This window comes from Scyliorhinus canicula, chromosome 27 (assembly GCF_902713615.1).
Source record: "Scyliorhinus canicula chromosome 27, sScyCan1.1, whole genome shotgun sequence".
NCBI lineage: Eukaryota > Metazoa > Chordata > Chondrichthyes > Carcharhiniformes > Scyliorhinidae > Scyliorhinus > Scyliorhinus canicula.
In genome coordinates this window covers 3,503,128-3,516,099 of record NC_052172.1, presented here as the reverse complement: position 1 = coordinate 3,516,099, position 12,972 = coordinate 3,503,128, and the positions used below count along the sequence as shown (strand labels likewise).

Sequence of the window (12,972 nt, the reverse complement as noted above, 5' to 3'; positions counted from 1 at the left end):
ATGCCTGTGTCTCGTAGGGAATGTCTCCCACAATGTACAGCGCTAGCTTCACTCATTCCAGTCATTGACAGTGTGTGGTCTCTGCACCTTGGAGAACGGATCCCCCCCCAACCCATCTGCCTCAGCCTCCGATGACACTGAACACCAGGGGTACAGCTCAGGAAGGATGCCGTAGGATCGGGAGAGGTGAAACGTTCCCTGCTGCATCATCACGAAGTGTCCCTAGTCATTGGCAGCAAGCGAGCTACCATCAGCCAGACAGGAGCCAGGCATTCACAGAAGCTCTGTGAGGATCTATGCACTGTCCCTACTGCAAACCGTCATCATCCTTCTGCAACGTAGGGTATACGGGCAACCACTGTGACCCCCAAGGCAGGAGCTTGCTCACGGATAGTGTGTACAGCCAACAGTCAGACAGGAGAGCAATGCTTACATATGCCATGTGAAGGTAATGGGATTTCCTCACGGCATGTTCTCATCATCATTGATGCTAAAACTTTGACTATATTCAAGAGGCAGCTGGATATAGCACTTGGGAAGGATGGGATCAAAGGCTATGGGGAGAAAACAGGATTAGGCTATTGAGTTGGATGATCAGCCATGATTGTGATGAATGGCGGAGCAGACTCGAAGGGCCAAAAGGCCTCCTGCTCCTATCTTCCATGTATCACCCTCCATGCATCTAGTGGCATTGAGCACGTCCTGGGCTCATTCTGTCCCTCAAGGATCTCCTCAGCCTCATCCTTTTTAAGGTCCTCGTCGGAGGAAATGTGCCACTCCTCCATCTCCTCCTCAGGCAGTTCCCCCCCCCCCCCCTCCATTGCAGTGCCAGGTTGTGCAGGGTGCAGCAGATGCCCTCAATACGTGGCACCCTCTGTGGATTATGCCCCAGGGCTCCACCAGACCGGTCCAGTCATCGGAACCTCAGCCTCTGCGTCCCTATGGTCTGCTCCACCAGGCATAAGCCTCATTGTGCCTCGGCTCAGCTTAGCTCTGTGGCTTCCGTAGGGGCATCATCAGCCACCTCCTCAGGCTCTTGTCCCTGAGGAGCCAACCACCTGCTGCCTCTGTGGACCCTTAAACCCTGTCAGGGATAAGAACATAAGAACTAGGAGCAGGAGTAGGCCATCTGGCCCCTCGAGCCTGCTCCGCCATTCAGTGAGATCATGGCTGATCTTTTGTGGACTCAGGTCCACTTTCCCCCCCAAACACCGTAACCTTTTATTCCTTTATTCTTCAAAAAACTACCTGAGAGCAGCTCAGAATGTAGGAGTCGTGCACAGTCCCTGGGAATTGAGCACATGCCTTCAGGCCGCGTTTGGTGTGGTCACAGACCAACTGAACATTCAGCGAGTGGAAGCCCTTGCAGTTCACAGCCTGATGCCCCGGAGTTCCCAGCGCCACACGGGTGCAATCGATGGAACCCTACACCTGCGGAAAACCAGAGATTTGCACAAAGCCCATTGCCCCTGCATCCGGGCGTGCTTGAACCCTGTCGAAATGGCCAAAGTTGTGTTCCCTCCCGAAGATTGCATCCATCACATCCTGGATGCACTAGTGTGCAGAGGTTTGCGAGATCCTGCAGAGGTCACTTGTGGAGCCCTGGAAGGAGCCACGCGCGCAGAAAATGAGCACCACCGTAACTTTCAGCGGCACCGCCAGTGGATGCCGTCCAAGTTCCTGTTTCCTGCAGAAGGTGGCAGATGTGACCAACCAATTCCCTGGACATGCTAATCTTTGGCAACACTGGTTCCCGCACATCTGCACATACGTTAGGCGTCGTCTGTAGACTTGGCACCTCTGAGCGATGGCTCTGTAGGGTTCATCCTCTGCGCGCAGAGCAGGCCCTGTTACCCTTCTTCTTCATGGTTCGTCTTCTGTCTTTGACACCCTCTTCTACTCTTCCGCCTAAAAGTGAGAAGAATGACAGCGAGATGACTCCATGTTCTGTACAATCTCCTCACTGCAGCATTAAAGAGAGAGAGACTTAACGGTTTATATTCGTCTCCCAAAGTTCAATCATTATCTGAAGCTGCCTCTCAGAGCCCACTGCCTCGTGTCCTGGCCATAATATTGATGCCTAGTCCTTACTCCACATTGTGCTTTGACAACAGCTCACACCACATGACCGAGTGGCTACAGCTTTGGCTACTCTAATGAATCCTGAGCTCTCATCCCGGGTGGCAACATTGTCCATAGCTTCCACTCCAAGTCTTTGTGCTCAACCTGGTCTATGGCAGGGATGGGGGGGGGGGTGGCTCTTGCTGACATGCACCTCAGCACTGAGTCAGGTATTAGAAGTGCCCTCCTTGGGCAGTGTGCCATTGCCAACTCCCTAAGGTGATATAGTTGCTTGCCCAGTCGGGTAATGCAACAGGCATTAATGCAAACTAGACCCCTTACAAGACCCCTTGGCAGTCATCGATTTTGGAAGTCAGTGCTCCAATGGTTAAATGCTGAGCAGCAATCAGTGGCACTCACCCACATAAGTGGTGTTGAATGGGGATAATTGTGTAAGTTGTTAGACTCCAGGCATGTCAATTGAGTTACAGATAAACAGCCCCGGCTGCAACAGGGTCATGATCACTGACATATTATTCCATTAACCTTGCCCTTGGCAACATGTCCCCAAGAAGACCCCCCCCCCCCCCCCCACCCCATCTTTCTCCCCCTTATATGCGAGTGCAACCATTAGTCTATGGTGAACCCCCTCCCCCCCCCATCCAACACCACCACCACCACCACCCCCACCCCACTTCCCAGGCGTCCCTACCCTCTGTGTAAACCTGCTAAGGGTCCCGTGGCTGGTAGCAGAAGGCATTCTCTTTTTTTTTTGTAACGCATTTTATTACAAACTTGTATGAAAGTAGGTTACACCAAATAAACACCCCTGGAAACATACTTCCCAACAATCAGCTTTACAGTTTGTACAAATTTTTCTCCTTTTTCAGCCACCCCCCCACCTCCCTGCGACGAACAGCTCCTCAAACACGGTCACAAACATTTTCTCAAACTCCCCTGCTGAGCCTCTTAACTCCTACTTTATCTTCTGTAGCTGCAGGAAGTCATACAGGTCACCCAACCAGGCTGCTACCCCCGGTGACGATGCCGATCGCCACTCCAGCAAAATTTGTCGCCGTGCAATCAGAGAGGCGAAGGCCATGACATCGGCCTCCGTCCTCTGCATGAGCTCCGGCTTCTCCGAAAACCCAAATATCGCCACCAAAGGGTCCGGGTCCACTCCCTCCTCCATTATCCTGGCTAAGACCGCGAACACTCCCGCCCAGAATCTTCCCAATTTTTTGCAACCCCAAAATATGTGCGTGTGATTCGCTGGCCCCCACCCACACCTCTCACACTCATCTGCTACACCCTGAAAGAACCCACTCATTCTCGTCCAAGTCATATGTACCCTGTGCACCACCTTAAACTGTATCAGGTTCATCCTTGCACAAAACGAGGTCCCGCTTACCCTTCGCAGTGCCTCATTCCATACTCCCCAATTGATCTCCATTCCCAACTCTGCTTCCCATTTCTCCTTGATCTTCACCACCCGCTCGCCTCCCTGCTCCCCCAGCCACTTATAAATATATCCCCAATTCTTCCCTCCCTTTCCACATCCGGAAGCAGCAGTCGCTCCAGCAGGGTGTATCCCGGAAATCTAGGGAACCCCTAACCTGCAGATACCTGACCACACTACCCTTCGGCAGCTCTACTGTCTTCCTGAGCTCCTCCAGACTGGCAAACCCTTCCTCCAAATACAAATCCCTCACCTTGACCAGCCCCACTTCCCTCCACCTCCTTTATACACTATCCATCCCCCCTGGCTCAAACCCATGATTCTCGCACAGCGGCGTTAGCACCGATATCCCTTCCACCTAAAATGCCTCCTCAGCTGATTCCATATCTTCACCGTGGACTGCAGCACTGGGCTCCCTGAATACCTACTCGGAGCCATTGGTAATGCTGCCGTCACCATAGCCCTCAAACTAGACCCTTTACAAGATTCCTCCTCCATCCTAACCCACTCTACCCCTTCTCCTTCCCACCACCGCCGCACCTTGTCCACATTCGTCGCCCAATAATAATGATGCAAGCTCGGCAATGCCAACCCCCCCCAGCTGCCCCTGCCTCTGTAGCAGGGTCCTCCCCACCCTCGACACCTTCCCCGCCCATACAAAGTTAGAGATGATTGTGTCCACTTTACGAAAAAAGGCCTTTGGTATAAAGATCGGGAGAGCCTGAAAGATAAACCAGAACCTCGGCAGAGTATTGATTTTCACCACTTGGACCTTCCCCACCAACGTTAAGTGCAGTGTATCAAAACTATTAAGATCCTCCCTGGCCTCCTCCACCTGGAGCCCCGTCCATTCCCTCGCTACCTGAATTCCCAAATACCTAAACCTCGCTACCGTAAATGGCATCCCCCTTAAATTAGCCCGCTGTGCCAGCTCATTCACCGGGAATACCTTGCTTTTCCCTACATTCAGCTTGTACCCCGAGAACCCTCCAAACCTCCCCAACTGGCCCATAATCCTTCCCATACTCTCCAACGGATTCGAAACATGCAGCAAGAGAGAAGGAATTCTCAAGGACAGTGCATTTCCCACTTGACAGCCTTTCCCCGCTCCCCCACCCCTTCCCGAACTGCCTTCCCTGGTCTCCCTTGGAATTAACTCCCCACAGTCAACCTCCCAGTACCCTGAAGTAAAACGTCTGGTTTCCCTTCCAGTCTTTCCCCACTCTGCCTTCGAATCAAGCGCCCTGGGACCTTCGGGGTCAAGCCTGGTCACTCCCGAGTCAAGCCTGGTCATTCCCGAGTCAAGCCTGGTGACCCCCCCCCCCCCCCTCTCCCCACTGATTACACGGAGCCGATCTGCGAGCGCCGACCTCACCTCCAAGCTCCACTCGGAGGTGTGCTCGCCAGGTGCCCGCCTTTTGATGATAGCCATGCTCAGCTGCGTTCTGGCCTCACGCCACCGTGCCGGGGGAGGGGGATTCTGGCGTTTTGGCCTCGATAATGAGACGCTAATGTATTTAAACGAGCTTCCTCACATCGCATGGCCCGCCACTGACGGGGAGAGGGGACGATCGCGGCAAGCTACCAAGCTTGCGTAAGGCCCAACTTGGCACATCTCGCGGTATATTCGGCTCCGCCGCCGACATGATCGGGAATAGAAAACCCTGACCTCTGTTTCTTCCCCCCCCCCCTCAGATGCTGCCAGACCTGCCGGGTTTGTTGAGAATTTTCTGTTTTTACGCAGCTCATTCCATCCGATGACAAACTATTCATTCATTGTATAAAGTTCAAATTGTTTGCAAGACAAGGGGAAGAAGTAGCTGTGTTGGGCCAAATCATTTGGGGAACTCTTACCCATCTCAATCATTTTTTTTTTTTGTAACTTCAGCCAACAATGGATCTGTACAAACCAAATTTTCCTTTCAGAAATAGCTTTACAAGTGAGTGTTGCATATTGATATAACTCTGGGCATGTCTTGAGGTTAAATGAAACCATCACATAATTCCAGTCATCTGGAATTATGCACCATGGGGTATCTTTTATCATGATTTTGAAACGTCTCCTTAGGGAAGGCCAATAAGTCAATCACTTTGTGAACATGAGATTCTGCCAACAAATCTTTACTGAGGATCTTTGGGAACTAAAATCTAAGCTGTTCACTGGAGTGGGACTGTAGCCAGACGATAATAGCTTCAAGGCCGGTTTAAAATCTGGTTTCCAAGCACAATTCGCAGTTCAACCATTGCAGATACACAAAAGCATGAATTGGTTTGATCGTCTTGATCATCCTACATTATGTCATTGCTGTTTGTGGGAGCTTTCTGTGGACAAATTGGGTGCTGCGTTTCTTACATTGCAACATGGCATCTCAATGTCCTTTTAAAAAATTCATCTATTGCCCGTCCCCAAGTTCCCTCCATTTCAAAGGAGCGTTGATGTGGGTCTAGAGTCACATGTAGGCCAGACAGAGTAAGGACGGCAGATTTCCTTCCCTAAAGGACACTACTGAACCAGATGGGTACCGAACCAGATGGGTTTTGACAATGGTATCATGGCCACCTTTTTTAAAAATAAATTTACAGTACCCAATTCTTTTTTTTCCAATTAAGGGGCAATTTTGCGTGGCCAATCCACCTACCCTGCACATCTTTGGGTTGTGGGGGTGAAACCCATGCAGAGAATGTGCAAACTCCACACGGACAGTGACCCGGAGCCGGGATCAAACCCGGGTCCTCAGCGCCGTGAGGTAACAGTGCTAACCACTGCATCACCGTGCCGCCCGTGTCATCGTTAGACTTTTAATTCCAGATTCTTTTTAATTGAATTCAAATTTCGTAATCTTCCGTTGTGGGGTTCAAACCAGGGTCCTCCAGATCTTACCCTGGGTCTCAGGGTTACAATACCACTATGCCGCCACCTGTATGTCTACTCAATTCCCTTGAGTCTTCATGATGTGTTTACTTAACTCCCTTTACATTTGGATCTCGATTTTCTGATTCATGTTATTAATGTGCTCCAAGATAATGTCCATTGGACAAGCTCTACCCTAGTTGTCGGATCCCTTCCCCTCAAAGAATTGATCTTCAGGAATCCGAAAGGTGGATACGTAGACATGAGGTTAAGTGTACGTTTTTCTACTTCCTGCTCTCTCCTGCCTGGCAGGAGTGGGAAAGATGAGATTATACTCCAACATGTTTGCGCACACCTCAGCCACGAGGTGAAGCTTTGGGTTTGGACTAGGATGTTCCAGGCAACATGAACCAAGTTCCTTTGGCATCACACCGATATTGGCCAATGTACGGTGTTTAGTGAATCATAGATCATAGACTATTACATCGAATTAAAATGAAAACTTTCCACAACTGACTTAAAGATTGTTGGCACTTCATAAAAAATGTTCAACACCATTTCTTCATTTTTGGTAAAACTCTCCTTTGTAATTTGCGGGCATCGTCATGGCTGATCAGTAACGATGAATGTTTTCACGACAGAACTGGCACCAGTTGTGCTTTTTTGTTTAATTCCACTGAGTTCTCAACACTTGAACTGCAGCATAATGTAAATCATGCAAACCGTGGGAATTACTGTCGTGTTTTCATCAAGCATTTAGAGCTTTCTTCTTTCAATTACGTTTTGTGGAATTTGGGAACTCAACTTCTTGAGAGCCAGAGACTTCATAACTCAAGTCACCATAGTCATAGCGGTTTACAGCATGAAAACAGGCCCTTCGGCCCACCTTGTCCATGCTGCCTAGGTTTTACCACTAGGCTAGTCCCACTTGCGCGCATTTGGCCCATATTCCTCTGTACCCATCTTTCCCACATAACTGGGAAAGCCCTGTTAAACTCTTAACTTGCAACTGTAAAAAAAGTTATTCTCTGTAGAATTGCATTAATAGTGTAGAGTTCAGAAATACCACTGAAATGGCGAATAAACTAGTTAAATTAGTTAAGGGTTTTCAACAATCTGATAACGTCATGGTCACTGTTATTGATGCAAGCCCTTTATTCCAGATCGAGAAAGCTCAATAAAGCTAGCAGGAATCTGCTCCTAACTCTGGTTCTGGGTGGCTCCTTTTCTCTGTACCCCTCCCTCTCCAGCCCCCACAACTCTCCTAAATCTCTGTACCTGTCTCCAGACGCTACAACTCTCCTAAATCTCTGTACCTCTCTCTACAGCCCCCATAACCCTCCCAAATTTCTGTACCTCTCTCTCCTGCCCCCACAACTCTCCCAAATCTCTGTGCCTCACTTGCCTGCCCCGACAACCCTCCCAAATCTCTGTACCTCTCTCTCCTGCCCCTACAACCCTCCCAAATCTCTGTACCTCTCTCTCCTGCCCCTACAACCCTCCCAAATCTCTGTACCTCTCTCTCCAGCCCCCACAACCCTCCCAAATCTCTCTACCTCTCTCTCCAGACACTACAACTCTCCCAAATCTCTGTGCCTGCCTCCAGCCCCCACAACCCTCCCAAATCTCTCTAGCTCTTTCTCCAGCCCTTGCCTCCTTCCCAAATCTCTGTACCTCTCTCTCCGACCCAATATTCCTCCCAAACCTCTGTCACCATCTCTAGCTCCTACATCCCGTCAAAATCTCTGTCACCATCTCTAGCCCCTATAACTCTCCTCCAATTCTGGCCTGTTGTGCATCCCCATTCTCCTTTGCTCCACCATCTGCGGCCTTTATTTCAGCTGCCTTGGTCCCAGCACTAACCTCCGACAACCCTCTCAAAACCCTCTAACTTCCTCCAATCACTACCCCCTCCCAAATCTCTGTAACCTCTTCCAACCCTCCCAAATTAAAAATGCTTTTTAAAAGACAAATATGTACCCGCCCCCACTACTGCCTCTGGTAGCTCGTTCCAGATCACCCTCTGTGTGAATAAATTTGCCCCTCTGGACCCTTTTGTATCTCTCCCCTCTCACCTTAAACCTATGCCCTCTAGTTTTAGATTCCTCTACCTTTGGGAAAAGATGTTGACTATCTACCTTATCAATGCTCATTATTTTATAGTAAGAAGTCTTACAACACCAGGTTAAAGTCCAACAGGTTTGTTTCAAACACGAGCTTTCGGAGCACGGCTCCATTCACCTGAAGAAGGAGCCGTGCTCCGAAAGCTCGTGTTTGAAACAAACCTGTTGGACTTTAACCTGGTGTTGTAAGACTTCTTACTGTGCTCACCCCAGTCCAACGCCGGCATCTCCACATCATTATTTTATAGACCTCTATAAGATCACCCCAAGCCTCCTACGCTCCTAATCCTAGTCTATCCGGCCTCTCCTTATAACTCAGACCATCCAAGTCTCGGTAGCATCCTAGTATATCTTATCTGCACTCTTTCTAGTTTAATAATATCCTTTCTATAATAGGTGACCAGAACTGTGCATTATTCCAAGTGAGGCCTTACTAATGTCTTGTACAACTTCAGCAAGACATCCCAACTCCTGTATTCAGTGTTCTGACCAATAAAACCTAGCATGCCGAATGCCTTCTTCACCACCCTGTCCACCTGTGACTCCACTTTCAAGGAGCCATGAACCTGTACTCCTCGATCTCTTTGTTCCATAACTCTCCCCAACATCCTACCCTTAACTGAGAAGGTCCTGCCCCGATTCGGAGCTACCAAAATGCATCAGCTCACATTTATCTAAATTAAACTCCATCTGCTATTCATCGGCCCACTGGCTCAATTGATAAAGATCCCGTGGCAATGCCTAGATAATCCGAGGCATTGCTGGTACTACTTGCCCCCCTTGCAATTGTGCCCTGTAGTACTGCTGGTGTTGACAATATGGATAGTGGGTGCCTCCCTTTATCTGTACCCTTCCCCACTCAGTACAATCCTTCTCTGTAACGTCGTCTAGCCCTATACCCTCCCAAATCTCAGCCCTATAACCCCCCCAACCTAATTCTCCGTAGCCTTCTACAGTATCTTCAACCATCCCCAATATCAGTAAGCGCGACCCCTACATACCTCCAATCTTTTTAACCTTCTGTATCCAGTACCTCCCCTCCCAAATATCCAGAACCTCCTTCAGTTGCTACAACCCTCCCAAATCCCCAACCTCCTCCACCCCAAAAACTCTCGAAAATCCCTGTAACCTCCTCCGACTCCTACAACCTCCCCAAATCTCTCCAATCTCCTCCAACCCTGACAGCCCTCCTAACAATCTCCAACCTCCTCCATCCCTTCCAAAATCTCTAACTCCCTGCAACCCTCTCAAATCTCCCTAACCTCCGACAACCCTCTCAAAACCCTCTAACCTCCTCCATCCACTACCCCCTCTCAAATCTCAGTAACTCCCTGCAACCCTCGCAAATCTCTCTAAACTCCTACAACCCTTACAACCCTCCCGAAACCTTCTAACCTCCTCCATCCGCTACCCCCTCCCAAATCTCTGTAACCTCTTCCAACCCTCCCAAATCCCTCTAACCTCCTCCATCCACTACCCCCTCCAAAATCTCTAACTCCCTGCAACCCTCTCAAATCTCCCTAACCTCCGGCAACCCTCCCAAATCCTTCTAACCTCCTCCATCCTCGACCCCCTCTCAAATCTCTGTAACTTCCTCCAACTCCAACAACCTCCCAAATCTCCTCCAACCCTGACAACCTTCCTCACACTCTAATTTCCTCCATCCACTACCCCCTCCGAAATCTCTGTTACTCTCTACAACCCTCTTAAATCTCTCTAACCTCCTCCAACCCCTACAGCCCTCCTAAAACCCTTTAACCCCCTCCATCCACTACCCCCTCCTAAATCTCTGTCACCTCTTCTGACCCTGTCAAAACCCTCTAACCGCCTCCATCAACTGCCCCCTCTCAAATCTCTGTGACTTCCTCCAGCCCAACAATCCTCCCTTTCTCTGTAATCATCCCCAGCCTGAAGCCATTAAATGGCACATCCAGTGGATTTGGCGTAGGTCTGTGGACTGTGCAGATACAGTGAACACAGTGCTAAGCACTGTGTCCAGCTGCCTGAGGCTTCAACCTTCCCCAGCCACCCAACTTGCTTTTGACTTTTGTCCACCGTGGAGATGTTTGTGGATATACAGAAGTTTGTGATTGGAGGTTTGCTGGTGAGATGATGCACTCGTTCAGGAAGGGAAGGCAATGTGGTCACCCGCAGGGAGCCCTACCCGCCAAAGGTTTTCGGGGGAACATAAAAACACTTCCCTTATGCCCACCTCAGCCTGGAGTAATGCTCGAGCCCACTCGGATTCAGCAAGGAGATAGCCACGTAATTGTGCCACAATCTCTGACTCAGAATGGAACGTTTCCGACTGAGCCACAGCAATGACAACAACCAGGAGTGAAACTTTGCACCTCCTCGCTTTCAGATCAACCTTGGTGCATCAACTGTTGCTGCTGCCGAGATTCCCTAACATCTGCAAGAGGTTTTCCTGTTTAGCATTCATTTGAAAATGAAGCAACTCGCGAGCCATCAATCTGCTTCAAATTCATGTACATTGAAATCCCCACACAGCGGGTTACAAGTTAAAGGAACCCAAATCGAGGTAAAATGTGATCAGAAATCTGTAAAGCGATGAAACAGTTAACAGTGTGAAATTATTGTAAAGTGTCTGACGCTTTCGTTTGTTTTGTGTGTTTTCAGGCTCTGGTAAGGAGGTGACAGATTCTGCACAGTCCTGGTCTTTGTCCATTTAAACCCTCAAATCTGAGACCTCACCAAGACCAACAGGGCACTGCTGCCAATGTGAGAATCATCTTCAACTGTGACACCAACACACTAATAAAACGGGAACTGCCTGGCAAGGGAGCAGCTCCACTGGCATCCAGAGCAGTTTTTTTTCCTCTTTTAGCATTTGGGTTGTTTTCCTGTTGTTTTGATGACCAGCTCGGCCTGAGAAACTACATCACAACATGCCCGCTAAAACCCCCATGTATCTAAAGACGTCGACCCCCAAGCGGGGCAAGAAACTGAGGCTGCGTGACGTTCTGTCCAGTGACATGATCAGTCCACCCATGGGCGATTTCCGCCACAGCGCCCACATCGGGAAGGGAGGCGAAGGGGACATGTTCGGGGACATCTCCTTCTTGCAGGGCAAGTACGACGTCCTCCCCAACCTCGACAGGTCAACCTCGCAGAGCACGGGGCAAGGACTGGATGGCAAGTGCAACTATGAGGGGACTTTTAACAGTGGAACAGGGGGCTATCCCACCCTCCTGAAGAATGCCGTATCCATGCCGGCATTCAACGGAACGCACAAAAGCCAAGAGCAGGAGCACGCGCCTCCGAAGCCTCCTCGGCTCCACCTGGAGGAAGGCCAGGGTCAGAGGTCGCTGTCCGTCAGCTGTACGTCAGAATGGTTACACAGCTCGGAAGAAATGTTCGCCATCCCAATGCTCAGCAAAGCAGCTGGCTCGTCGATCTCCTTGTTGGCAGAATCAAACACTTCCTCGGAATGCTCCGTCATCGGCATCGGGGAGCTGGACGGGAAGAGGGCCTCAATCTTCAACAGTGAGATGTCCCTCAACAATGAGGGCCTTTTCCCTTCCGACGCCTACCTGAGTGGATCAGAATCCTCCCTGGGCTTGGACCTGGACTTAGGGCCCTCCATATTGGATGACGTGCTGAGAATTATGGATGGCTACAAGACCCAGTAGAACAAAGGAATGTCATGAGAGCTCTGTCCAGTTTGCCAATGGTGGCGAGGCTGCTGAACGAGTGACAATGACATTGAGGATGTAGCATTATGACCAAACGGAACCACATCACTGGCTGGTGACAGTTCGAGGGAACCCTGACTCAAGCCTCCGTCTGAGAGCAGACATTCAAAACCACTCCTTCTGTATCATCACATACCTGCCACTTGCTCAACTGGAACTTTAGCCTCATGCTGGTGTAAGGAAGGTGATTGGACACAGAAAATAAACTATTACCTGTTCCTCCTTAACTTTATTCAATTCCCTTCGATCCTGGGGGATAACAGCGTTAGATGCAATACTGTGAGCTAGGAGTGCTAAGCTATTGTTTAAAAGCCCTGTTAAACTCTTAACTTGCAACTGTAAAAAAAAGTAATTCTCTGTAGAATTGCATTAATAGTGTAGAGTTCAGAAATACCACTGAAATGGCGAATGAACTAGTTAAATTAGTTAAGGGTTTTCAACAATCTGATAACCTCATGGTCACTGTTATTGATGCAAGCCCTTTATTCCAGATCGAGAAAGCTCAATAAAGCTAGCAGGAATCTGCTCCTAACTCTGGTTCTGGGTGGCTCCCTTTCTCTGTACCCCTCCCTCTCCAGCCCCCACAACTCTCCTAAATCTCTGTACCTCTCTCCAGACGCTACAACTCTCCTAAATCTCTGTACCTCTTTCTCCAGCCCCCACAACCCTCCCAAATCTCTGTACCTCTCTCTCCTGCACCTACAACCCATCCAAATCTCTGTACCTCTCTCTCTCCTGCCCCTACAACCCTCCCAAATCTCT

General features: G+C 49.6%; 1 protein-coding gene across 2 annotated transcripts in view; it reads left to right on the top strand.

Moving 5' to 3' along the window:
* zgc:154093 (uncharacterized protein LOC777623 homolog) overlaps nt 1-12,747 on the top strand; it is a 33,698-nt gene extending 20,951 nt beyond the window's left edge. For both annotated transcript variants that reach the window (XM_038785875.1, XM_038785874.1), the window contains exon 2: nt 11,135-12,747. In XM_038785875.1, the coding sequence (XP_038641803.1) occupies nt 11,404-12,147 (744 nt within the window). In that variant the 5' untranslated portion in view covers nt 11,135-11,403 and the 3' untranslated portion in view covers nt 12,148-12,747. The remainder of the gene's footprint in view (nt 1-11,134) is intronic.
* The last annotated feature ends 225 nt before the right edge of the window (nt 12,748-12,972 follow it).